The 26,991-nt window shown below is 43.2% G+C and overlaps 1 protein-coding gene across 2 annotated transcripts in view; it reads right to left on the bottom strand.

Moving 5' to 3' along the window:
- Positions 1 to 344: 344 nt before the first annotated feature.
- Positions 345 to 26,991, bottom strand: part of BORCS5 (BLOC-1 related complex subunit 5) — a 78,214-nt gene continuing 51,567 nt past the window's right edge. For both annotated transcript variants that reach the window (XM_056341884.1, XM_056341885.1), the window contains exons 3-4: positions 22,355 to 22,512; positions 345 to 4,485 (exon numbers count right to left, since the gene is read on the bottom strand). In XM_056341884.1, coding sequence (XP_056197859.1) covers positions 4,255 to 4,485; positions 22,355 to 22,512 — 389 coding nt within the window. In that variant the 3' untranslated portion in view covers positions 345 to 4,254. The remainder of the gene's footprint in view (positions 4,486 to 22,354; positions 22,513 to 26,991) is intronic.

Below are 26,991 nucleotides of genomic sequence, written 5' to 3'. Positions count from 1 at the left end.
CAGCTGAACTACGGTCTCACCTCACTGCTGGCAAGTCACAAGCATCGCTGCACACATCATTTATTTAAACAGGACATCAGTGCCAACCAGAATTGGGAAGGCACCAAAAATAACCCCAAAATTAATTTTCATTCCAGGACATATGTTTCCTTACAGTCCCAAGGCAGAGGCAGTCCCGGGCAGCCGAAACTGGCCATCTCCGTGGCACAAAGTGGGTCCTGTGTACAAAGCAGTAAAGCTAAGAAATGACCTTTCGCATGTGTAGTGTCCATAGACTTCAGAGCAAGAAGCGATGCACTGTAAATGGATATTAAGCAAGGCAATCAGAGAAACAACACACTTGGAAAAGAGCGGTACCAAACGTTTTAATGCTGGAGCTGTGGAACACGTGGCATGTAGGGAGCTGAAGTAGAGCAAGTCTGCAAACAGGATAACCACCCATAAACCAAAGAACACTCAGCCACAAGGCTGGTAATCAAAATACACCCTGGCAGCTCAGGAATGGGAGGGACATTACAACAGTACTTCTGGAAACCACTGGCACGCAGACCGAGAGAGAGGGGCTGGCTCATGCAATGATTGGGCCTGTGAAAACGTGTATTTCTACTCTTTCTGTGTAAAAGCTTAGAGGAGGGGGAAAACACACTTTAAATATTTAAATATATTTAAATATATTTAATTTTAAATACATATATTTAAAAAACCCGCCAAAATCTCTTTTCTGTCCCCTTCACCTGATCTTCACAGAAATTGCCCTACAGAGGTTGGCACTTTAGCACCCTGTCAATGCATTAAATTACAAAAAACAATGGAAACAACAAAGCAAACCTCTTCTGCCCGTGTAGTACACGGAGTGGTGTAGGATGCAACGAGCACCAGTGGCAGCACAAAGAGGGGGTCACAACAGCAAAGTCAGGGTATGAAGCAGAGCAGCTCAGGCCAGTGGGGAACCACAGACCCAGAGACCCCAGCTTTTCAGGAGACTGCGTATCAAGAAGCTTAGCCTATACCCCAGACCACACACCACCTCAGAAAGCAGAAAAGAGCAGAAATGTTTGTTTTCAGTGGAGCACACATAATTATTTTCTGTTCATAGCACTAACTTCGTGGTAGAAGTAACAGCTAGCACATTTGGGAGAGATACCTGAGGCCTTCTCCAACAGTGTTTGCCTTGGAAAAGGAAATTCATTAGCAGAAAGGTAATTCCAGTCACGTCTCAAGTCTCCTGCTAAACAGTGTGAAAGTGAGTGAAGCAACAGTCTCACCTTGAGCATCACCTGCATCCGAGATGAAGCTGAAAGCAGGGTACAGAGCAAAGCGAACAAGGAGCAGCCAAGCAACAAACAGCAGCTCAGGACGATGAGGCAGGAGACGTCTTTCCCTCAAGCGAGAGGGCCAGACTTACAGTTAATGAAGCCAGTGACAATGTTTTATTTAAAACTGTAAACCATTGTTTGAGAACAGTTGGAGGGTGCACTACCTTACAGTACCCAAGACAAGAGATGATCACCTGTGGAATGAAGGTGATGACCTGCGTGCTTTGGAAGAGGTCAGCCTTTGCGTTTTGGCTCTGATTTCTTTCTAGTTAAGCTATTCTGTTTTGCACAACCTACCCTTCCTGCTCAGAAAGGCCCAGCAGCATATCCACAAACTCAAAGGCCCGTGTTTGTAGGAACAAGCACTTTCGCCCATTATCAGCCCAGTGCCTAGGTGTTTTACCACAACCGAGGGAGGAACGGATTTGTAGCCCTCGCTCCTGCAGCCTTCAGACAGGAATACTACTCGCTTACCCTCATTAGCACTGCAAGAAGCAATGCTTTGATCTGATACTTAATAGCCTAAGGCCAAATGTCTAGAAGCTTTACAGGAGAGAGCATCTGCAGCCTAGCCCCTGCCTCAAGATCCAGCATCGGGATCTTCCCACCAGTATAGGCTTCCAGCACACCAGGGTGTGGGATATCCATGATCCTGTCTGGCAGACAGCTGAATGTTGCACATTCTAAACTTCCAGACAGCATCATCTGGACGAAGAGGACAAAAACGCCTGCGGCCGCTATTTAAAGCTGCTGAATATTTTGGCGTGTCTGACGGCGGGAGGCAGAGACATATTCCATGATGGACAATGAGGACCCTCATGGGCACAGCCACGACAGGCAAGTTTTCATGGGTTGTTAAGTCTCATGTAAGCTTTTAACAAACAAGTTAAAATACTGCAGGACACGAGGAAGGACAGACACCTGTCGTTATATCCTGTGCAACAGCATGTGCCTATGTATATACAACTATGGAACAACTCTGCGGTGGAAGCAGCAGACAACGATGCCCACTCTGCTGTCTTTTCTAGAAAATCTCCTGCTGAGTTCCTCGCCCTCCCTGAAGCAGTCAATCGCCCTTCCCAGGCCATCATTTTGAGCGGCTTCATTTCTATGTGACTCCGCTTTCTGACCGTGCTCAGTGGGCCCTGGGGTCAAACTGCTGCCGTGGTTCAGATACGCACCCAGCCTGGCTGCACTCTGCATCACAAACATTCACTCCAGGCCACACGGCCCTTGGGAATGCAACAAGAGAACAGCCCGTTGCTTCCTGCCACTAGGCATTAATTAATACTGTCAAAAACGTACTGCACTCTTATTCCCAATGCTCAGAGACAATCTTTTGCTGATTAAGTGCTCTTAAATACTAAGAGGTATCGAAGCAAGTCACCTTTGGCATGTCACTTAGCCTTGTGCTGTCCTGGAAGATGGGCTGTCGCTGTCTCAAAGAGGACTGTCCTCACCACTGGCACTGCACTCCTGACATACAACAGTCCTTGGGGTCCATGGGCACACTTCAGCCTCCTCACCAGCAACAGCATCCTGGGACTAACGTGACACACACAAACCTACCTTTGACCCAGCAAACCAATGGCTCCTCACTTCTGGTTTCGTGCTCTTTCTGCTGCAGACAAGAGCTGCCACGCAATGGCAACACAGGCTGTTAAACGCTATTTCTAGATCTGTAAATATTTTTACAGCAGCATGTAAAATACACCCCTGTTTTATACAGGGAGAAACCAAAGCTCGGAGAGGTGCTGCAAATTGCCTGCAGCTAGCAGACCAGTGGCAGACTTGGCAACCAACCCGTCTCCTACGGGCCAGCCCAGCACCCTGGTGGCGCGGACACGCTGCCTGCCTTCCAGCAGGACCCTCCACCTGGGAGAAGGCAAGAACGTCCTGTTGCCTTTGGAGCAGCTCGCTGAGTGCGGTCCCAAAGGGCCCTGTGGTTTCAGTCGTTAAACACCGTGCTCAGGCAAGCTCTTGGCATGCTGGCAGCTAAACCAATGCAAAGACCCAAAGGACCTCATGTCTCTTCCCTCCAACTCCATACACCTGAAGGTGAAGAAACAACTGCATCCCTCTGGCAGAAAAGACAGCACCAAGATAACTGGAGTGTCCCAACAAAAGTCAAAAAAGACACCTCGTGTCCAACTTTGGGATGTAAAGTGAGCAGGTCGGTGCCGGGGCCTGTCAGAATCACTGTGCAAGGTAAGGGACACAAAATGGCACCAGCTGGGACACGGGGACATTGTTAGGGCAACGGGGAGAGGAATGCTAAGGCTTGCTTAACATTAACAGACATACGTATCCTTTACAGCCTCATAAATTAGGGAGCTCGTAAAAACAGGAGGCTCAAGGAGGACATGCCAAAACCCTGCCATGCAAACCATGTTAATTATGATAATAGGCAGATTTTAATAAGCCAGTTCCTGGCTCCCACACTTTCACCTATAAAACACACATATTTCCAAGGCAAGGGGATGTCAGAAATACCTGCCAGCCATCTAATCGCCTAAACCCCAGTGGCACAAAAACCATGTTAGAGGGTTTGTCACAACCCATATCCCTTTGAATTTTTCTATTTAAAAAAAAATAATAATCAGATGAAAAATAACTCCTCCTCTGTAAACTCCAATCCAGTCACAGCAATGAAACAAATGCCTCGGCACAGACGGTGGTAGTGGTAAAGGAGACAGGAGGGCAAGAGGAGGGAGATGAAAGAACGGTAAATCATCTTCTCCAGACGACGGGACTGGGGAGCTCCTGGATTCCTGGCTGTGCAGTTCTGGCAGCTGACACTGCTCTTCCTCCAATGCCCTGGCAGAGAGTCAGGCAGCACTGCTGCCTGCTTCAAACATCTGCCAGGCCAGCCTGTTGGAAGCGCATCTGTGCTGAACTCTGGAGCGTGGAAGGTGAGGAGGGGAGCCGGCTGGATCAGCTATGACTTTAGCTCCCGGTCGGGTTTCATGCTGAAGGGCTCCAGCCTCTCGCTCTCCGGCAGCATGCTGTTCAGCCGCTCCATCAGCGGGATCGTCTGGTCGATGCCCATTTGTATACGGCGGAGGATGGCAGACATCTCATTGACCTTCTGGATCTGCTCTGCATACCTGGCATACTTCTTCTGGCGCTCCTGCATGAAGCTATAAAGGTTTTCCACAGAGAGGTCCATCTGTTTAAAAACAACAAGCAGAGCAAGATGCATTAGGCCAACTGTTACCACAGGCCTTTCAGCACACTGTCTTTCCTAAAAGCGGCTGAGAAGCACCTTAGATGGCCCACTGGAGATACCAGCCAGGTACAAAGGAGCTGCTCTGTAGGTACGTAACCAATCTGCCATGAAATGGGATAATTTATAGCTGTATACCAGGGAGGACACATGACCACCTCAGTTCTACACCCAAATACTGAGTATTTGATCAGAAAATTCTTGGTTTTTACAGGGTTGAAAGCAAACAGGCACTGCCAAGGATTTCCCAATAAACCATACACATATCCTCCAAGTTATCCAAACCCAGAGAACTCGTGGCCTCTGCCTACACCTGTTGTATATTTTCAGTGGAGATCATTCACTTGCTAGTGCTAATTTCATCAGCTTAGCCACGTTACTCTGTGACTAAGCCATGTCTATTATGACCGTCATCATCTGGAAAACTTCTGCCTTGAGAGAGACCCACAATGGATTGCCACTGTCCCTAACTTCCCCAAATCCTAAAAATAAAAGCGTTATGAGTGACCCCAGGAGGGACATTAAGTAAATCAGCCGTGCAATTAAACACGGTAAGTACCCAAACACATCTCGAGCATGATGACAATGACAGGAACTGCAGCGCTATTCCTGCCATTGAGTGATGAAGACAGCCTTTATAATTCACAGCCCAACTTTCTCTTCAGCCAGACCTGCGCACCCCAGGCGGGATTCAGCCGATAGCTGCTAGTGCTATATACGCATCAGCCAAGTTAGACAGTTCAAGCTGCTTCATCCATTGTAAGACACACTGTATATCCAGAGAGCTCGGTAACAGGTCTGTTCCAAGCCCTCAAGCGCACACCTGAACCTCGGTTGCTTCGGCTCGCTGCAGCTGTGCTCGACAGCCACAGTTACTGCAGTGCACTGGCTCTTCAAACTGGTATGGCTGAGCCGTGGGCACACATCCTGCAGCCACGCTCTGCCCTTGTGGGAGGCAGTCCCCTCGGTTGGGACTTGGTGCACACCAACAGCGGCTTCCAAGTGAAGGGCAGGAGGACGCATGCCGGCCAGTTTTAGACCACTGCTGCCTCTTACTGCCATTTTTCCAAACCTCTCCCATCTAATTACCCTCAGAGGAAGGAGGTCACTGCTCGTGATTAGTCAGCTCAGGGAATTGGTGCTGAGAACTCCAGGTCTACCAGAAAGCACAGGTTTAATCAACACCCCTCACTGTGTCACAGAACCAACCCATTCGGTGGAGGACAGCAACTATACCTGCCACCAGGGACAACACAAATTTATTGGTGCAGTGCTAAAAAAAACCCACAACTGTGCTGACCAGATCACGACAGCAAGAGTAATCCTCACCCAGTACAGCCCGTGGCTGTAGGGAAGAGCCTGCAGCAAGGGGAGGATTGAGTAGAAATAGTCCAAAACTGGAAGGGGCATCCCTCCCTGAGGAGGGAAGTCCCACCAGACAGAGAACTACTGTCCCACTGGTGGCAGTAGGGTTTGACACTGGGGGAAAAACTGGGGCAGATGTGTTCGCTGAAAGATGTCCCTTTCAAGCCCTGGGGAAGAGGTCAAGTCCAAAATAGTCGGACAAGAAAATCCTTTATTGAGAAACCTAAATCACAAACAGCATTGAAAACAAACACACAAGATTCTGCTGAACTGTCATGGGGAATAGGAAGCGTTTTTTTCCCCCCTATCACCTTCATCAGAGCTGGATAGAGTACCAATTAACCTTTTATGTTGTCTGTACTTTCTAGTGGTCTCAGGCTGAATTCTTCCTCTTTGCTGCTGTGCTTTCCTGTGAATTCCTCTCTCCACGCTTTCATGCACGGGACAAAATAAAAACCAGCAGAGCAGGAAACTCCAAATAGAGTGGAAACAATTTAAGCCTACACAGGGGTTTCTATTAAAACCCCAGCTTAATTTAGTAGCTTGGCGCTAGCTCTGTAAATTGGAGTGTGTAAAAAGCAGACCACCACCAGGTCTGCGTGGATGGAAGTAAATTCAATCCAGCGCCTAAAACCATCCTACCTAATGAGAGACAGTGGCGTGGAGTGGCAGCCAGTCGGAAACCTGCCAAAAGCCAGCATGCCTCATTAAACTGAGCAGCACAGGGACCCAGGCAGAAACCTCCTCTGGTGCTGAGGTTCTCCTCAACAGGCAGGTTCTCCACGTGGCCTCACAGTGGTACGCAAGAGGCAAAGCTCACACATACCAAGCTCTGGAAAAAACAAACAAAACAAAACAAACCACCAAGAAAAAAACACCCCAAAGGCCCCCTTTTCTCTCCATTCCAATAATTTCCATCTGTTGACTTTTAGGATCCTTGTGTAAATACCAGTTATGTCCACTTACTGGAGGGGAACCTGGGGAGAAGCTGACCCGCAAAAGGAAGATGAAATGCAGTGTGGCCTTCCAAGCTCTTTGCTACTTTTGGACACATTCACAATGGCTATAAAAAAAGCTGCCTCACAAATAAGAGAAAGGGTGGAAGTGAGCGTTTCCTATGGTTTCTCTACACCTAGCATTCCAGTTTGCCTGCTGCAGGAGGCCACAGCAGCTGCACGGCCAGCAACACAGCAAGGAGGGCTGAAGCTGAGCAACTGTGAGGAAAGGTCAATTTTCACTCAGACTGAACCTGGTCTTTTTAACTTGGAAAGAAAAAAAAAGAAAGAGCTACGTGTTAACTCCTGTATGTAAATGCCAGTGCCTCTTTGCAGCTTTTCTTGAAGCAGGCCTAAATACACACTTACATCCTTCCTGCCTCCCCCCGCTCCGAGCAACCTCCTCCAGTGCCAGACCTTGTGCTTTTACCTCTCCTGGCAGGCAGTCCCATTCCTCTGGCACTCACGTGGAGCCTTCAGTGGCAGGACTCAGAGGGTCAGCCCTACAGAGCCACCAGAGAGACTAAAACTGTCCTTTCGGAATCTGCAGTGAACAGGGAATGCCCATGAGAATCTGCTTAATTCCCAAGTACTTAATTCCATACAGTAGCAATAAAAAGCATCTGGAGAAGGGGAGCTTAGGCAGAGTCTGCTCCCCTTGCCTGCAGCCAAGGCAGTCTGTGATTTTCAAGACGCTCCCCAGGGTCAGATGAGTGAATTTGCCTTCTCTGAGCAGTCCCCAGCAATTCACACCTCAATAACACGAGGCCCTGCCACATTCTCTTCTGGAAAACACTCCGGTCTCAACCTTCTTGCCCATCCCTGGCTGAGAAGCTCTCTGGGAAAGCCCAGAGAGACACCGCAGAGCCAGCAGCACTCCCACTGCCCTACAACCATCTGAAAGTGTTTATCTGAGCCATTGTTTCTGCTCTGCTTGCTTCGAGCTTCCTACCGTGCCAGGCTACTACAGCTGCGGGCAACTGCCCCATCGGCAGGTCACCACCCCACACCCACAAGCCACAACAGATGTAAAGGTGTGCTGCCACCAGGCCCTTGATGACTCCACCACCACTGAGGCTTCACCACCACCTATTTCTCCTTCAGACTCCACCACTGAGTAAGCTGTCATCATCCTCAGCTTACAGGTACAGAAGAGTTTGGAGAGTTAGAAGACTGGACCTGAAGCCTGTTCAGAAGCAACAGAACAAAAGCAGAGGAACAGAGCCCAGCATGCAACGTCCGGGTCCTAGCTCTTGTCAAAGCAAGAGGTTCTGCCCAGCCTGGTCTTGAGGAAAAAAGATGTGTTCTCAGTCAAGGGGTGAAAGGTCCCAATGCACATCTTATTTCTTCCAAAAAAGAATTCCTCCTGTTAAAGCAGCAAACCTGAGGCTGGGCATGTCCACAGTAGAGGACAGGATTCTTTCCCCTTCCTACATTGAAAAGGACACTAGAGTTTTTTCAGTTTTTCTTTTATGAGTATAGTATCATACAAGCAGACAAGCCTAAAACTCACCTTCCAGCACAATGTACTTTTTTTGTACAGCCAGTGACATTCAGAATTTGGGTCTGTGTCTGCTTCAAAGCTCACGACTCCTCCATGGATCAGAAGCAGCAGGACACTAATTTATGCCTCAGCTTCACATTTTAAACATGAAATGACATCTACTGAGCTTTTCTTTCTTCAAATGAAAACAGATTCATAATTACTTCCAACAACAGTGCAAGATGGGTATTTCCCCACTTAAAAGGGCCCCAGCACAGCCCCTCCTGCTGCACCATTCACATTGTCAACCAGTAAGGGCTCGCAGCCTCTCCTCTGCATTATACAGGCTTATTTGTAACACCACATTGATGGAACACAAAAACAATTGAGGGTACTTTCAGACATCTTACACACCACAAATTCTTGCATTCATTTTAAAATTCTTCTTGGCCCACACTGCCAAGAAGAATAAAGACATTAATTTAGCCCATAAAAAGACTGAGGTCAGCACTGGACACTGCCCAGTTCTTTTCAAGAGTCCATGCTGAAAACAAACCAGTACCCTATGTATACCTCTTACCTGGCATGGTGTTACGATGCCTCTGTTATGGACATGTAAATGTCCTGAGCTCTTGGAAACAGAGGTCACATCTTGTTAGTTCAATGACTGAGAATGAAAATTGTAGCTAGACACATTTCCCCTTGTTGCAGAACAAGCAAATGCAATCAGAAGTTCATTAAACTTGGAATCAGGTTTCTAGAGAGGCACCGCTGACATCCATAACAAAACAAATATATCTCGTAAGAGGATGCTGTGTCATTCCAGCTTCTCCACTCCCTTCTTAAAATGCCAATGAGCCAAGCAGTTTTGTTCCCCCCCACTCAGCAACAGCCTTCAAGAGCTCACATAGACACCCACTTGTCCTGTGTCCCTCTGCCCTAATGATTTGCTGCCAGCTCCCATCCTCTATGGCTGCCACTCAAAAAACACAGCAGTTAAGGTGCAATCCTTATTCCAGAAAGTTCACTTGCTAGAACTGTGCTCCGAGCACAAGCGGCCTCTGCCTTCACGTTGTCAGGTGCCTGGCTGGAGTTAAATGAACTCCTTCCTACAGCTGCACAAAAACCACATCAGAAAGTGACAGGCGGTAACATGACTGCATGCAATATTAGTCACGATGTGCTGGTGTGAAAATACTTTTCAATCAACACACTTAAAACTGAAGACAGCTCCTCTTTCTGTACTGCTTGAAAAGAAATGTGCTCAGTGAATGGCTTTTTTTTTTTTTCCCTCTTCCCCTCTCTCTTTGATAATGTCACGCAAAGTTAGCACAATAGATCGTGATGACTTCCTGATGATGGGAACATCCTCTGTTTCTCCCACTCATTCCACACACTGGTAACCGATAAGCTTACTGGGTAGCGAAAACAAGAGTCACCCAGCCAAGGATCCCACGTCCCTCTCTTCAGCATCTGTCGTGTACCCTTCCTCTAACGCCACTGCCAGGTAAACAATTTTAATTTGTGTTTAAGTTTTGCTTTTCACATCCAAGACTGAATCCCATGCCAAAATATTCCTTTTACTCCCTCTGTAATTTGTTATTGCTGGAAAGAATTGCCAAGGGTCATTCTGTCTAAGCATCGCACAGATCACAGTCAAGTTAGAGAACGAAGAGTAACCATTTTAACTGGCTCTAACACAGAATTTTAGTAACATTGATATCAATAGGTACATCAGGGCCTTTACTTCAAAAGACCTACAGCTAAATCCATACGTGGTCCCTTAGAGCTATAGTAGATACCTGGTAGTATAAGATAGGCCGCTGCACCTGCAACATCAAGACTTAACTACTTTGGGAGGCCTTGGGTTGCACAAAAGAATTCAGAATCCAAAAGAATAAGAGGGTTCATTCTTGAAATTAGCTTTTCCACCTTCACGTAAATCTTTTCCTGCATATTGTGTTATTGGAGAGGATACGTTTGCTGCTGCCACACAGTCTGACCTCTGCAGCCCACGTTTCCCTCGCAGCTCCAGCTCGAGCCTTCCCTGCTTGAGAGCTACCAGCATCCCTCTGCCAACTGGCAGTCCCCCAAGCTTAAGTTATGACTGCTATCACTAACTGTTGCTAAAAAAAGAGTCCTAAAGCTGCAATTAAAACAATACCTACCTCTCGCCCAGCACTAATGAACCAGTCGACCTCCAAGCACTTGAAAAAGCGGGGACCCACTTCACAGAGGTGGGAGAAGATAGACAGCAAAGCCCAACAACCAGCAGCCATCTGGAATCTGGTGCTGTAGATGCTATAGCCAGCTCTCCAGCTTGGATACATCTCGTATCACAGTCTTGTTCTACTGGACTTTATTTACTTATATTCCCTTCAACACCACAGCTACTTATCATCTTTCTCTCTCAAAACAGCTAAACCATAACATAAGCAAGTGAAACTCAGGGCACAGTTTCACATTACACAAAAGCCAACGCAACCTCAGGCTGCAAAGCAGCAGTCCCACCCTCCTCCTCCAAATTAGCTGCATGATCACAGGCTCAGTTCTGCATCTACGTCAGTGGGGGAGAAGAAAACAAGTTTGGTCTTCCTGGGCTCCCCCTTCTTCAGTGGTTTGGTCTTCTGCCCCATCAGCTTGTTGGACTGACCTGTCAGTCTGACAGTCACAGAAGAGGAACGACCACCATGCAAAGAGAAGCACCATCTCTCCCCACTGCACATGTTCCTGGATCCTAACCCGGTGTTTGCTGTGGTTGTGTCAGACTTTTAAATGCACAAGAAGACTCTAGGCAGGGGGGGGTGTGATGATTAACTGATTTTATCAGTAAGTTTTCTAAACTGTCATCAAGAAAACTTTATAGCAACTTCTACTTCATTGACTTCAACTAGTAAGAGCAGTTTTTTGGAGCTTTCAATTGCTGCTTTCGTAGAACAATCTACATCCACCTAAAAAGTAATCTCCAAAATTTATCATGACTAAGAAATGTTGTGTTACAGTCAAAGTATTAGAAATGCTTCTGTACCTTTCCTAAATGATAAAGTTTAAGAAAAATAAATAACAAAACCACACCCAGACAATACATAGGATTAATGAGCCTGTGTGTGCAACATCCTCACAAAACCTCTCTTTTGTGGAGTACAACTCCACAGAAATTAAGAAGAAACTCCTAGCCTGTCTTTAATTAGCTGTTCCTGGAGGAAGAAAAATCTGTATCTGTTACAGAGTGATCTGTTGCCTAAATGATAACTTGCACAAGTCTTATTTCAGCTACCTAAGAATTTGCTACAAAACACAGCCTTCAATTCCCTCATTTCCTGATACACTGCTGCCATATTATTCATTCAGAACACTCCTATATCCAGCCAGAGCTTGAATATTATAGGACAACAGAACCTGCAAATGTTCTTTACCCTTCGGGCTTTATTTAATCATAAATTTCAGTTCTGTGCTTTCAACATGCCAGAATGATTAGCTTTAAGCCAGTTGGTTTTCCTATCAAAAATAAGATTTTGAAAAGGGATGGCCACTAACATTAATGCGATATTTCTGAGAACACACCAACGTTCTCAATTCAGACTAAAAATATGTTATCTAAAATAGCCAGCATCATTACATTTGCAAGGCATCTGATCTAATGATACTATTTTCAGCTTCACACTTGGGACCTGACAGCTATAGGTCTTCTCTTCCAGACGCTCTACAGAAAGTCTTTCAAAATTTTTCAAAAGGGGATGCCATCTTTGCCACATGCAGTCAGGGTTTGATACACTAGAAGAAAGCATTTTCTAGGAGAGAAGACTAATTGCAAAGAAAAAGCTCTTAAATCTGTTCTCAGAGAATGCAAAGGAGCTGAGTTTTAACCATTTCCTATAGTCTGTGAAGAGGCAAAAGGATTATCTAGGAGTCTCGCTTCTTTTTGTCTGGGCAATTGCAGACAGATGGATTCAAGCACCCTGCCACAATTACACAGGCAGTCCAGCACATCTAGTTGCGCCAGACCTACCTCTCATGTGCTGTGCAGATGGTACACGTGCAAGAAGGCTGAAGCGTGAGACACACCCAGCAGTCAAGAGTCAGGGATTTCTGGACATCTGACAGCCCACATGAAGCTTTTGCCCTTTCCCAGACAGCCACAGTTCTCCTATGAAAATCCAAATCAACTTCTCACCAGGGAAACTCAAAAAGTACGTCAGCTCTAACAATATTATCTATTGATAATTTGAAAAAATTCTGAAAGATCTTTTTAAAGCTCTACATAAGCTCTTTCATGTTCAAACAGAATGCTAAATGAGCCAAGTACATCCCAGCGATGATTAGAAGGGGAGGATCTACTCCTTCATTCCCAGAAGAGCTACTTTCAAGGCGGACTCCACCATGCTTCCACAGTGCTGAAGTTCAAATGTCCCAGCACTTTTCAGGAGGTCCCAACATCTGGTAGTAAGTCTCCAGCTTCACAAAAGCCTCAATGAAATCTTGAGCACTGTACGTACTTTCTATAGCAAGCTCTTCGGAGGCTATAGACTATTGTTAAAAATACAGTAACAAGTGTACATACCGTCACCAATGATCCTGACAGAAGTTCAGTGAGTGAGTAGTGGAAACTTTAATCCACTCTAAACATTCATTTTTATCATATTGAGCTGCAATATCTTCAAGTTGCACAGAAGGCTGAATATTTCTCTCTCCTCATTTATGTCTACAAATGGATCTTTAGAACAAACTGATCAAAAGAGAGAAGGCATTTGAAAATTTACACTATGACCTGGCAGAAAAATTCAAAATGGAAAAGTAAATAGTTCATCTTCAGTTCTCATGTAGCTTAGGTCAGGCATAATCAAGAATTAAATTCTATGGACTGGATTAAGCAAATGGAAAGGCTATGACTCCAGAATCCTTTCTGACCTTAAAAACTCTAATCAATTCCTTGCCATATACTGCTGTAATGTTGATTTGTTTTAGAACAACTATCTGAGCACCTTTTTCAGCTGAAATTAATCTGACTTGGGTTATCTTTTAGATAGTTTTCCAGTACCAGCAATTGCTCTTCAAATACCTCACTTTCTCTTCTGGTAAAAAAAAATAAAAAAATCATACTTTTTGTCCACTACACCACAGTTTGGCACAGTTCATACACCTGATTACAGGGTGTTCTACCATACTATAATTCAGCATTTTATCCAGGCTTCCAGAGGTAGATGACACATCCAGTCAGGAACAACGCCCACACAAATTAATTACTAGTAAATTATATGTTTCATACCTCTAGAGCAGTGTTGAAATAATAGCTAATAATGTTCTCATACAGAAAGATTCATGCCCCAATGGTACAGAAACATCAAGGAAACCCTGCCCTTCATAAAAAGCAAGACTGACAGATTACTTGCACTAAGGCTTTGTAATACTTTCAACACAAAGTCATCTCTGCAGAGATGACATCTGATTGTTATCAAAATGCTAATTATACAGCTGCTAACAGAAGGTCAACCCCACTCCCCCAGCCTACCACCTTTGCATCTTTAAGTCATCAATGCAACTCCAAATATTTGCAAATAATACTGGTTAATCTATCTAAAATGAACATCAAACTGCTGAACAGCTTTCAGCTAACATTCCTGACACCTCCTCCACCCCAACTCTCACTAAGGGGTAAACACCTTGAAAATTTCAACTCAACATTGAAATAGGAGGCAACCGTTAAGAACAAAAGTCTGTAAAATGACTTTTTTTGTATCAACACAATCCAGCAGGGAGGGAGAAGACCATTCACAATCTACATTAACCCCAGACATATTTAGAAAGAGAAATCGTACCATTTTTGGTCTTCACTTGACTAAGTCAAACAAGTAAAGTTTTTCCAGGTTCCTCCCCAAGGTTCTCCATTCTCCAGGCATCCTTACAGCCCTTCGGTTGTACTAGACACTCACCTCCCTTGAACACAATGAGAACTGCACACAGCGTGTCAGACAAGATCCCCTCTCAGCCTTGTGCAACAGAATTCAGCATGTTCCTGTTTCTTGTGGGACTACCTTGTGACACACCAGGGGATGCTTGCTTTGTACCTCAGATCTGTTTCATGCCCAAATTCAGTATCAAGTCTGCTAACCCTGGAATGGACTTCAATACTACTTTCCTATTAGAAGATACTGAAGATCTACAGTACTGGGGGGAGGGGGAGTTGGTTACTGCTGTTTGGGGGGGTTTTCCACCTGTAGAAAACAAGGCTAGAAAAAGAAACCAAATGTCTTAGTTTATTCAAGCTGCGAGAAGAAAATTAATTCCATTCCTTCTGGCACCTAATAATCATAAACTCCATGCACTAATCCTTACGAAAGCATTAATATAAGGCTTAGCATACTAGACTTCTGATCTTCAGTGTTAGTCTCTTAAACACCTAAATTCTATAGTAATACAAGCCTTTCTGACTGCTAGGTGCTTGTTTAATTTTCTGGTCTTCCTTGGAAATTTGGTGGTGGAAAGGGTTCCAATTTAGACCTTTTTTCAAAATGTGATATGAAACCAAAGCACAGGAGAAGGGAACATGTTTGGACTGATTTCACGTATATTCTAGGAGCAAGGGACTGGTCTTTTTTATGGCACCAAATGAAGCAGTGCATGTTAACGCAACAGATTTCAGGCCATCACAAGGGCAAGCAATCTTTCCTCTTCCTTAATAACTGCTAGATCACATCATAAAGTTCATGTACAACAGAGCACTGGCCATCTGCCTCAGGCATACACAGCAAGACATCAATGCTATGTATTAACAGTAACAATTGTGAAACTTTTCAAAAGCTTTTTCCCATTTTGATGCTGGCTTGTTAAGACATCATCCCACCACTTGAGAATTCAAGCTACTTGCATGTCAGGCTGGAGAAAAATGAGCAAGATAACTAAAAGACATGAATGTACCTTCCAGTTTAACAACGCTGCATGTGTATTTCTGCATGATGGTGCCGGCTGAGTTAAGATTCCAGTCTTTATACATAACACTTCATCACAGAAGAGAGAAGAAATAAAGAGCCTGATAGACTGCCACAGTCCTCATCAATCTCCTAATTCCAAGAGGCCAAAGACTATATTTAAGGTACCGATTACTTCACAGAACACTACGTTCCCTAGCTTTTCTGAAAAACATGGCAGTGTGGCATTAAACTCCTTAAAAATACAAGTGGGATTTCAACACAGGTTCTTCCTCGTTTCAGAAATACTACATTCCAAGAATTCTCAGGCCTTTTTCTCTGGATTTGGGGCATTGCTAATTTAAATCTGTGAACCAAAAGGTTCAGTTTTGCTTGCAAGTTAACACGGACTCATCTGGAAAGTCTTTATATGTTGAGTCAAAACTAAGCACGTCTCTCTTTTTCCTTTTGCCAGCCTTGGTTTAACAGGCTTACTTTTGATCCTCTGAGCCCTTCCTTTCAATGGAACGAAAGGTAACTTAGTGGTCTGATCCGTATGAGCACATGGACCTTGAAGCAAAGCCCTGAAGTTGAAGAAGCACTTTGGACTTGGTAAGGCCATTCATGTTTTGCTGGCCTAATTCAGTTTAGTCAGAAGGTGCATCATTCTCATGACTGAGTCTTGAATGTCTGCTGAAAACAAGTTTCAGAAACTCAGTTTTGGTATCACCTACAGGGAAACCATAAGTAACAGGAATGGCAACAAACGTCTTGCTCAGCAGAGTACTCAACCAAACAAAACCAAAGATCAAGCAAAAACCACCTCCACAGAACTTCCCCCTTAACTCCATTCTCTGAAGGGACACTGTGACCGAAGCATGGCGAATCCCAACCACTCCAAACCTTTCTGCTCAGAGAGAGACAGGGCTAAGAAAAGTGACTGTGGTGCATCACACAGTAGAAACGAAGTGTGCTTGCAGCAGATACACACCCTGAGCCCTGGTTAATGGGTGCAATTGGATGCACTGCATCAAACCAGTCCCCAGCCAGGCAATGTCCTTCCAAGGTTTCTGGCCCAGGATTCATTCATTCCTGGTGATGGAACAGCCTCCTGCACTTAAGCCTTTTCCCTTTACCACCACCTTCAAAGTACTTTGCCCTTTTATCTGCACCAGGGAATATCAAACCTTTACAATGTGTTGCTACCCCTGCCAGCCCTCTCTCTTCTAATGAGAGGGGTTCAAAGCCACAGCCCCTACCATAGCAAACCCACCCTTCCCTCAGGGTGGAACAAACCTGTGTTGATGACCTCTGCAGGCCACATTCCCCAGCACATTTTGCCACTAGGTGACAGGTCTCTTTGATAAAATAAATCTCAATGTCATGGAAACAACGTAGTTGTGATAAAGGTCAAAAAGCCACAAGACATTCACAAAAAATAAACTGAAATTCCTAAATCCCCAAATTACTGGGCATGTTTTACATCACACGTGGTGACAGGAGTGGCTGAATCACAATTTATGAGTCTTAAATGCATGGGATAAGCTAAAATGTGCTTGTATATAAAGCTTGTGTTTAAAAGTGCTTTTCTTGTTAGTCTGTCAAATGCACTAAACTTGCTGCTTATAGAAAATAATGATTTAACTCCTATGCATAATTTTAAACAGCTGAAAGATATTGGGAAACACTATGCAGTGTATGTGTGGCTTCAAATGTTGTTTACTTGCCAAATAGTAAGGGATTTATTTCTAGACATCTTAACTACATACTAGAGAAGCCCATTACAATTACTTTCTGCAGCAAGCTGGTAAAGAAAGAACACAAAACAAACAAATAAAAAAGAAAACCATACACATCTTCTGGAATATTTGTTCAAAATAATGAGCTATTCCCATAGCGGAATTTACAGGTATGAAAAAAGCCATGTACTGTAATTTGCTATATAGCAAACCAATTACTGGTATTAATGCCTGCCTGGACAAAAGTTGTTTAACTATTAAGAACAGTTAAGAACATAAAATTAATGTTTGTTATGTCTGAACATATCGGGTGGGGGGGGGGGGGGGGCGGCTTCCCCCATAGGCGTGCACCAGCTTAGACTGAGGTATTTTCAATTTCATTTTGTATTGTAAAAAGTGTTCGGTTTTCAAAACTATTGTCTGGAGTTCCTACAGCATAAAAGCTACCGGTAACATTGCATTGATGTTTGTTTTTAAGGCAAAGCATAGGAGTCCTTCCAATAATCCACTTTCAAATACATTTTAAGCAGTCTGTCTAGGAATGACATTTGCCTTTTGAGTAGCACATCCCTTTTGCCAGTATTGGAAGTCTAATAAGAAATGCTGAAGATCTTTTCATTCAAAGCTTCTTTGAAAGGAGCTTAGATGGCTTTCAGCTTCCCTTTTGCTTTCACAGAAAGAAGCTAGGCCTAAATCTTCAAGTGTGACTAGAAATTCTTGGATACTCAGCTTCAGACATTTTGAAAGATGCGATTTTTGAAAGCTTAGCACCTTGTACACGAAAAATAATCTTTAAGGCACTGAAACCAGAAAATTTTGGAAGCACACAAAATCAGGGGTGCTTTCTGAAAATTTAGCTGTTGCCCAACTTCTAGCTATACTACTTCCCTGTTTCCCATTCACTGTTATTCATCATCCCCTATGACATTACTCTCCACATTCTCTCCCTGCCACCCAAAGCAGATATCCTCCACTGATAAGGATTTAATATAAAGTATCCCTCCCTTTGCTTCATTTCCTTCTTTCACACAAATCTTACCTAGTATTTAGCACTGGTCAATGTTTGCCTTCAAACTAATCTTGGCAGAAATCTCCCATTTTACAGATCACAAAACTGAGGTGGACATTTGTGGTGAAGAGAGCACATGCAGCTCTCATAAACCAAAGAGCAGCTGGAGCTGCCCCAAACTGCAAACTAGGTATCACCGAGATCTATATCACTGTCATGACAGAGACAGATATGGGATGCAGCAAGTTAAAACCTCCTGTGCCGTGATTGAGAGACGAGACACAGCTTGATGCAAGCAAATGTCACTTTAATTAGCCTAATAGCATGATTATATACACACAAGCAATTGTTACATCTTATTCTGATTGGTCCAAAAACTTGCATATTCTACAACTATGTGGCAACTCGCACAAAGATCTCACGCTAGATATTTAGCAATTCAGCAATAGTTAAAGACAACAATGTCTGCAGTTCTTGCACCACGTCCTTGAGCAAGCTGACAAACCGACCGCCTTATTCCTTGCATAGTCTCAGCTTCATACTTAGTCCCTGTTTCTATACCCTTCAGTAATTTCTCATGTCCCTTATCACCAGGGCTTGTGGCCCACAAGCTCGAGCACGTTCCTTTCAGCTAACTGATTGTTACTTGTGGTCCTGCTTCCCAGGCCCCTTCCTGCACTCCTGTCTACAGGTAGGACCCTAAACCCACCACAGAAACAAAGAGAAACCACCACAATTGAGCTCTTTTGACCTCACGCTGATAGATACTGCAATTTTTTTATTTATTTATTTATTTAAACATGTAACACCCCCAAAGCAGGCAGACTGAGACTGTTTTATCCCTGCTCACCAAGTCATGGTTTACCCCTGTGATTTTTAGCTTGATATATCACGTTCTCCATAAGGCACGTTGCCACCTCTGTCCCCATTATTAAAAGCTCTGTGGCAAAAGCTCCAAGGTGCAAGTAAGATCAGTTTAACCTGTTAACTAGCTATAATTGCCTTTTATATCTCAGCATAACACGTTGCCTACTGGGTTTTAAAAATGCACCTTTTTCCTAGCATATACATATAACAAGCTCACATGGGTCCAACATACCATCAGCAGACAAACTAGATTCTGTTCCCAGGCCCATCTGAACAGAATGCCCCCAGAAGTCAATAATGCGGTGATTCATCCAGTAAGCTAAAAATTTTCATCCTACAAAATACCAAGGCACAGACAAATTACTCAGAAAATGCTGCACACAGGCTATTTGCTTGAAAACTGTCAAATTTTGTGAGATGCCATAACCCTGAATTAACACATACATAAATCCCAAACTGCTGTTCTGTTGTTTTTCAAACTGATAAGAAGAAAAAATTAAAAGGAATCCTAAATATTTCAGTTGTCCTGGAATTAATGTAGTATTGCAACAGATGGCGAGTCAGCTGCCAAAAATTAATATGAAACATAACATTTAATGCATAGTGGTTATTTTTCCCTAAGAAGATGCAAGCACGTCCTTTTTTTTATTTTTTTTTGCAACAAAGACAAAACCTATTGTCATAAAAATAAGTCCATTCCAAAACCAACAGTTCAGGTACGAGTAAGTGTAACTGCTGAAGAGGGGCAGTTGAGTCACCTACCCTCAATCACAGCTTCAATTCTTTTCCCTTCAAAGAAACACTCGGGTAAATTTATTTCGCCTAGAGAATGAACAGCAAGCTGGAAGCTGCACAGGTTCTACCTTTAGGAGCAGATACTGATTCAGACAGCACACCATAAAGACATTCCGGCTAAACTGTGAAATGGGATGGAGAACAAAGCTTGACCGTTTTGGTCCCCAAAGTAAGGGAACGCACAGATGGGTCTGCTCAGATCTGCAGTAACTTAGTCATGCAAAGTTTTTTGTTTTCCTTAACTTACTCTCTTTCTTATTAAGAACCATTTTAATTTAAATTGTGCACTGATTTACAAACCACCACAGTCAACTGTGAGTTATCAAGGACCAAAACATTTACAACAGTACTTTTGAGTTTTGCCAGAAACCAGGAAACTTTTTTCTGGCCACACAGACAATGAGCAAAAGATAATTTGCCCTGGGACACTTTGTCACAGAAAGACATAAAATATCTTGGCTGCAGCCAGTATGACTGTAGCACACTATACAGCAGGACTATTACTACACCAAGTACAGTCAGTGGCAGTCTGAAAAGTGAACATACCTCAGACAAATGGTAGGAAATTGGGGACTGAAGCTCACCAGCGTTTTCTATGAAAGTTAAAACCATCAGTCACTTCATAAGTATGTTATCAGAAGAAACATACTTCAACGCTTACAGTGTTAAAGAAAGGAAAAGGGAAATACAACTACTAAAATAAAGGTAAAAGAATTTACTGTCAGCTCACGCACACACAAGGCTTTCCACAATACACTTCATTTTCCCTTCCATTTTTACTCTTTACCAACAGTTAGCTTTGTCTACATGGCAAAACTAAATCATTGCTGACAAATGGGTGCAGCCAAATGTGATTTCCTTTGTCTACACTTGCAAGGAGAGACATACCCTGCTCTAGCTGAGCTGCACCCCTTGCTGTCAACAACTGTCAACAGCGGTTCAATTTAGTGCACCAAAGAGAGCCCAAACAATTTGGAAAGAATGATTTAAGCTGAGTAGGTCCCACCCGGCCCCTCCAGAACACACACGCAGAACAGCCAATGCAAGAAAAACATTTTAAAATTATTAGGAAAAGGAACAGTAAAAACCCACCAGATCTGGCAGAGGGATTGAAAGCATGTGAAGTTACTTAAGTGTTGTGGACCAAAAAAAAATCAACAACCCAACTGACTTGTCAGTTGCCCAAGTTACAGAGTCCCCCATTTCTCCTAGACTTTGTCAGAGAGGAGTCTGTGATAAAGAAGCTAGTGACAACATCAGTCATTGTTTTATTTATTTTACATTAAAAAAAGAAAATCATAAGCCTTATAAACTGGATGAAAACATCACCACAGCTAATTTGAAAGGGACTCTGCCACTCACCCTACGGAAGGCAAATCCAAGTAATGTAGATTGCAATGGTGGCGCCTACCATGACTTTAAATCATGTCGATATTCCCTCTCACACTTTAACAGCCAAAAGAATTACAATCTGCTTGGATTAATGCTGTACACTGTCATTAGGCTGGTAATTAAATCCCATTTCTGAGATTGTGTGATCTGAGTCACCAACATCTGCAAATATCTTTACATCTTGTGTAATAGCTGGCCTCAGATCTTGATACACCAAAGTAAAAAGGCCTTTTTAACGGCTCCCACGTTATTTTGGACTTACAACTCGATGATGACAGCAGCTTCTCAAAACAGCCCATGAATCAAATTTATTATCCAGTTTGTCATGTGGGATTTTCTTAACTCTAAGCCAATAGAGCAACAACAAATCAAGGTCATTGTTTATGCTGCACGAATAAAAATTAACCACCTGTTCAAAAATTTTTCTTTTGACACTGAGAGGTATTTGGTCTCACGGACTATTAACATATGCAGCCTTCACCAGTTCTTCTACACATCTGGGAGTATGTGAGAAAACACTCCTCAACAGCAGCCTCTCTCATGCCAGTCTGTCTTGAGTTAAAAAAAATGTCAGCAATCCTACCACTTCCATCAGTAGTCACACATGAGAAAGATAATCTAATTGCAGGATGCTCATCCCAGGAATTAATTTCCTCCCCAACAGTTTCAGTGAATATTTAAGATGATCAGTGATTTTTCAAATAACGGTTTAGTGGTAAAAACAGCAGTACCGGAAGACCTTTTTGCCATATGGATCAAAGAAGAGACAGCATGTTATGGACTTCGAAAACAAGTCTACCTCTAACAAATCTGTGGAAGAAAGAAATAAATGGAATACTACCCTCACCAAACAAGATGTTCAGATATCCATTTCTTTCCTTAAATTAGAGCCTAACCATGAAGCATAACAAAATGTATGCTATACAGATCTAAATAAGGAACGTTACCTTTAAAAATTCCAGTCACCTTTTACTTCTTCAACAGTTACTTGCAGTACTTGCCATACCAGACAAACGGTCGCTGTTTACGGCCAGGAATTGTAAGGCACTAACCCATAAACACACCACCTAACAGCAACCACAATGAAAGCCAGGAAACTTTGCTTTAAGTGCACACCCACAATGTTCCTCTACAGGGTTTACTTTGAAGTGGACAGTTTCAAGTGAGCCGTGGCCACCTCCAGTGAGCGTTCATAGCAGAAGGTGGCCCAGCCGATGCCCCAAGCCCCTCCCCACCAGAAGCAGGCATGCTGCAGGCAGTACCTCCTTGATCCGCTTCACAAGCGCATTCTGATCAAAGGCAACTGCTTCCGCGCACTGATGAAGATGATCTTGGTACCGGAGACACAGCTGCAGCACCTGCTGGGGGTCCAGCTTCTCTAGTTTGGTGTTAGTCGGGGAGGTCTGCCCACTGAGGAGTCCTACAAGGCAAGGGAAAGATCAGAGTTAATGTGATGGTTCATGTAGCTAATTCAGCTGCAAGCCAAAAAGCAGCAGTACAAACCCAGAAGAAAAGCTTTATTAGGGGTAATGAAAAACTAAGTCAGCATCTTAGGCTGCTAAAGGGATTTCAGCAATGTAATAGTCTAGTGAAGGCTGAAAGTGGGAAGGGTATGGATCGAAAATTTATGGACGTTTAGGATTTATAGCAGTGCAAAGAACAGTTTGCCATACAGCTCAGCCCTCCTTGACAGAACTTAAAACACAGACTCTAAATGTACATCAGCCTGGCTTTCAGCAATATGCTGTGTAAAACAAGTCCTGTTTCTTCTCCTCCACAAACAATTCTAAGCTGTGAAAAATTAACCCCCTCCTCATTTATGTAAGCCAGAAGGGGAAGGAGTTGAGATCTACACACGCATATGGGCATAGGACTCAAATTATTTTCATTAGAACCATGCTGTCAAAACCCGAGCTCTAAAAATTCACTGGTCCTCCAAAACAAACCTGAATAAAAAAATTACCCACTGAAATTATTAGGGGTGAAATGTCCGTGTTTTGCCTACCTTGCCTTTTTTAAAGCTTCAGAACCCTTTCATCCATGAAGATTTTTCTTTACAATCTCAAAGACTAGCAATATACTTTTCTTTTTTTTTTTTTTTAACATGGAATTAAGATCCTTACCTACTCACGTGACCAGGCTTCACAAAAAGCTTACCAAAAAACGGTATTTGACTTAAAACTCAGACACTGGAAATATCCAGAGGAACAAAATTGTACAGAGAATTTTCTCTTGCCCATTGTTTGTTGCCTGCACAGCAAAACTTGAGAACCTTTTCTGAGCTCAAGTATACATATGCCATACTGACCACTTTGCCCAAAGCTGCTGGAAAAAATGATGTTAAACTCTAACGTCTTGTTGTTTTGGGTGGGTTTTTTTGGTTTTTTATGTTTTTGGGGGGTTTTTTGCTATTTCAGTTACTTTCATTTTCCTTCAGCATTAGTACAAGTTTTTTCTTGATGGGACACCATCTGTGACAAACAGCACATACACACAATCTGCTTTTCCCAAAACATCCGTCAAGCTATGTAAACTGAATTCAGTGACTGCATGCATGTGCTCTTTGGGACTCTCAGTTTACAGACAGGAAAAGACATTAAAATAGCAAATGTAAGCAAGTATCACACCAAGCAATTAAAAAGTAATAAATGCCAGCTATTTGTATTGGAAAAGTTCTTCTAAGAAATGCACCTCAGTGGGAAATGGAAACTATTTTGGATGGCCCCCATGCCTATTGGAAGCTACAATTGGTGATACCAAGTTCTTGCCAAAACAAAAGAACAAGATAGAAACCAAGATGTAAGTCAGAAGCATCTTATGAATTTGACAAAGTTAAACCTCTCTGAAACATTTGTAGACAGAAATGAAAACAAAACTAGGACAGCAACTTCATCAGACATGATGGAGTAGGTTTACTTTTCATCAACACTCAACATTTTATTCTCTCAGGCTCTCAACTATCCTTTGACAAACCTTCTTCTTTCCTCATCTTAAGAGGGGAAAAAAAGAAGGTAATTTTGTTTAACTGACTTGCTGCCCACTCTAATTGCCCTGCCTGACTCAAGGTCAGGAGAGGAAACAGATGCTTCACCTTTTAGTCTCAAAATCCTAGGCAACAGTCAAATTATTTTTAATGTTTTAGAAAGAATAATCTTAAACAAAATCTTAGGTCCAACAATATCATTTGCAAATCTTTCAGGCCTACTTTCAGCTGATATTCAAAATTAACTGGGAGCAAGCCCACTGAATTAAATAAGACTTTCTTAAAATGTGTATGTTACATCTCCTAGTGTTTCCTCAGTTTGTTAATTCTGATTTTCTATGAAATTATCTTGTCAGGATAAATGTTCAAATACTGTTGTCAACTTTTAATATGTTGAATGTTCGCATAGGAATAAAGAGTTCACTGTACACCTCAGGCAGTTGTCCTGTTTCTACACTGATCAAATGCATGATGCTATCAACAAACTAATTTTCTCCTATTACTAATCTCTCACCAACTTCAAGAGGAGGAAGAAAATTAGACTCTATTTAAGAGATTTAATTAACATAAAATGTGTATTTTGGCCAACTTATGCTGCTTATGAGAATTTTGAAGCAGAACAGGCCAAGAACTGTAAAATGAGCTATAAAGGAACATGCTACTCAAACTTATATTAGGTATTTACAACCTTGTACAGGTTACATAATGCTAAAAGCAAAATTAATAAACCCTAAGGAGCCTCTTATTCACAATCCAGAAGAACACAGGCTCAAGTGATGGGAGATGTTAACTGTTCAGCTGGAATTCCTTCAGAAGGCGGCAGAGGTGGAAATACAATCCAGTACAAATGTTTGGAGTAGCAATAAAAAACAAACATGCTGCTTGAAGATAGACTATAGTATTATTTTGGGTGATGCAGTAGGGAGAAGCCAAAGTAATTAGCTTCTCCAAAGACCTTTGGGCTCATGCTGAAAATGCCAGAAAACAATTTAGCTTAGAGTTTGAACTTGCAATAAAGGAAAAAGTAAACAGCAGCATCAAAAAGGCCACGCAGCCTTCCACCTGGCAGAAATTCCCCATCGTCAAAATGTCAAACCACCATTTTTTGTTGTTCACAGTAACTACTTACTACCTGTGCTATAAATATTAACATTTTCTTAACATTAACATGCAGCACAAGACAGACGCCAATCTCTTCCAGCAGTTCCAGAAGAGGGTCACAAAAACGGTCAGAGGGCTGGAACACCTCTCCTGTGAGGAAAGGCTGAGAGAGTTGGGAGTTGTTCAGCCTGGAGAAGAGAAGGCTCCAGGGAGACCTTATTGTGGCCTTTCAGTACTTAACGGGGGCTTGTAAGACAGATGGAGAGAGACTTTTTACAAGGGCCTGTAGTGACAGGACCAGGGACAATGGTTTTAAACTGAAAAAGGGTAGATTAGATTGGACATAAGTAAGACATTTTTCATGGTGAGCATGGTGAGACACTGGAACAAGTTTCCCAGAGAAGCTGTGGATGCCCCATCCCCGGAAGTGTTCAAGGCCAGGCTGGATGGGGCTTTGAGCAATCTGGTCTAGTGGACAGTGTCCCTGTCCATGGACTAGATGAATTCAAGGTCCCTTCTGTCCCAAGCTATTTTATGACTATGATTTTATTAATTACATTTTTTAGTAAGCCAGGAGCTTTGCTCCAAAAGAGCAGATGACAACAGTAAGTCATCTTGAAACTTCACGGAAGAGAGACTGCAACCATTCAAATCCTGGAGACGTTTCACCAGGGAAGCCCAAGAGTTAGAAACAGAGAGATGCAGGGCTGGAAAGGACCCCCACCCCCCATGCCATGGAACCCTGATCTCTTCCCTTCCTCCTCTCCCCAGCAGCAGGCAGTGAGCCCAAACAGGTTTCATGCAATACCACCTTCAAGAGCTCTGCACTTGAGAGACAGCAGCATACTTCCCTATATCCATGGAAAAACTTGAGACCCACAAGGGAAACCCTGAGCCAAAAGTGAGACACAGAAAAGGACAGGGGGTTAAAAAGGGTACTGCTATTGTCTTTTGCTCCTGTACTAACAGAAAGCTGGGGAATTATCTAAAAGCCTCTAGCAATTCAGCACTGAGAGAGCATTTTTAGAGCAAGGAGATGGCTAGCACTGCAAACCTCCAGATATTATTAAACAACTTTACTTCTGAAAACTGCTGCTTCCTTCTTAAAGCCATGCCCCACACTTTGAACTCTCCACTGAACAGGGCCGTCCCTCAGTGACTGGTCTACATGTGATTTGTGAGAGGATATTAGATCATATCTGTTGCAACAAAATACTTATTAGGTCACTCTTACAAGTGCCAAAAGGAGGAGAGACAGAGGTTACCGAGTGTTCAGGTGCCCTCCCAAAACAGCCAAAACTTGAACCTGGTCACCAGCACATCTCAGAACAACTAACTGCTGAGCTACTACCTCTTCTTCACTGAGGAAAAGGTGTTTCTGTGATTTTATCTGTGTGATTACTACTCCCTGCCTCCCGAGAACACAGTTTTGCTCTTAAATGGGAAGAAAACAGCATCTGACATTTTAATTTCTTACTAAATTAAATACTCATTTTTCAAGCTGTTGGTTCTCTTCCAAAGAAGGAAGCGCACCAGGAATCATCTTTGCACTGTCTGAAGCATTGAGAAGAGACTGCTTGGCACACGAGTAATGCAACGTACCCAGCGTGACAAGGACAGGAGGCATGGAGGATGCCGTGGCTTGGGGAAAACAACAACAGGGAAATGGGAGAACGACTACAGCAGAGCTTTAGCACAAGAACCAAAAACACTTTGGCAACTGCCAAACATGCAGTCTTGGCTATCAAATTACACTGTACAACAAGTAAGAAGACAGACCACATTATATGCCTGCCACAATGAAGAGAAGTCAAG

This window comes from Falco biarmicus, chromosome 5, assembly GCF_023638135.1.
Source record: "Falco biarmicus isolate bFalBia1 chromosome 5, bFalBia1.pri, whole genome shotgun sequence".
Lineage (NCBI taxonomy): Eukaryota > Metazoa > Chordata > Aves > Falconiformes > Falconidae > Falco > Falco biarmicus.
This window is presented reverse-complemented; position numbering and strand designations above follow the sequence as displayed.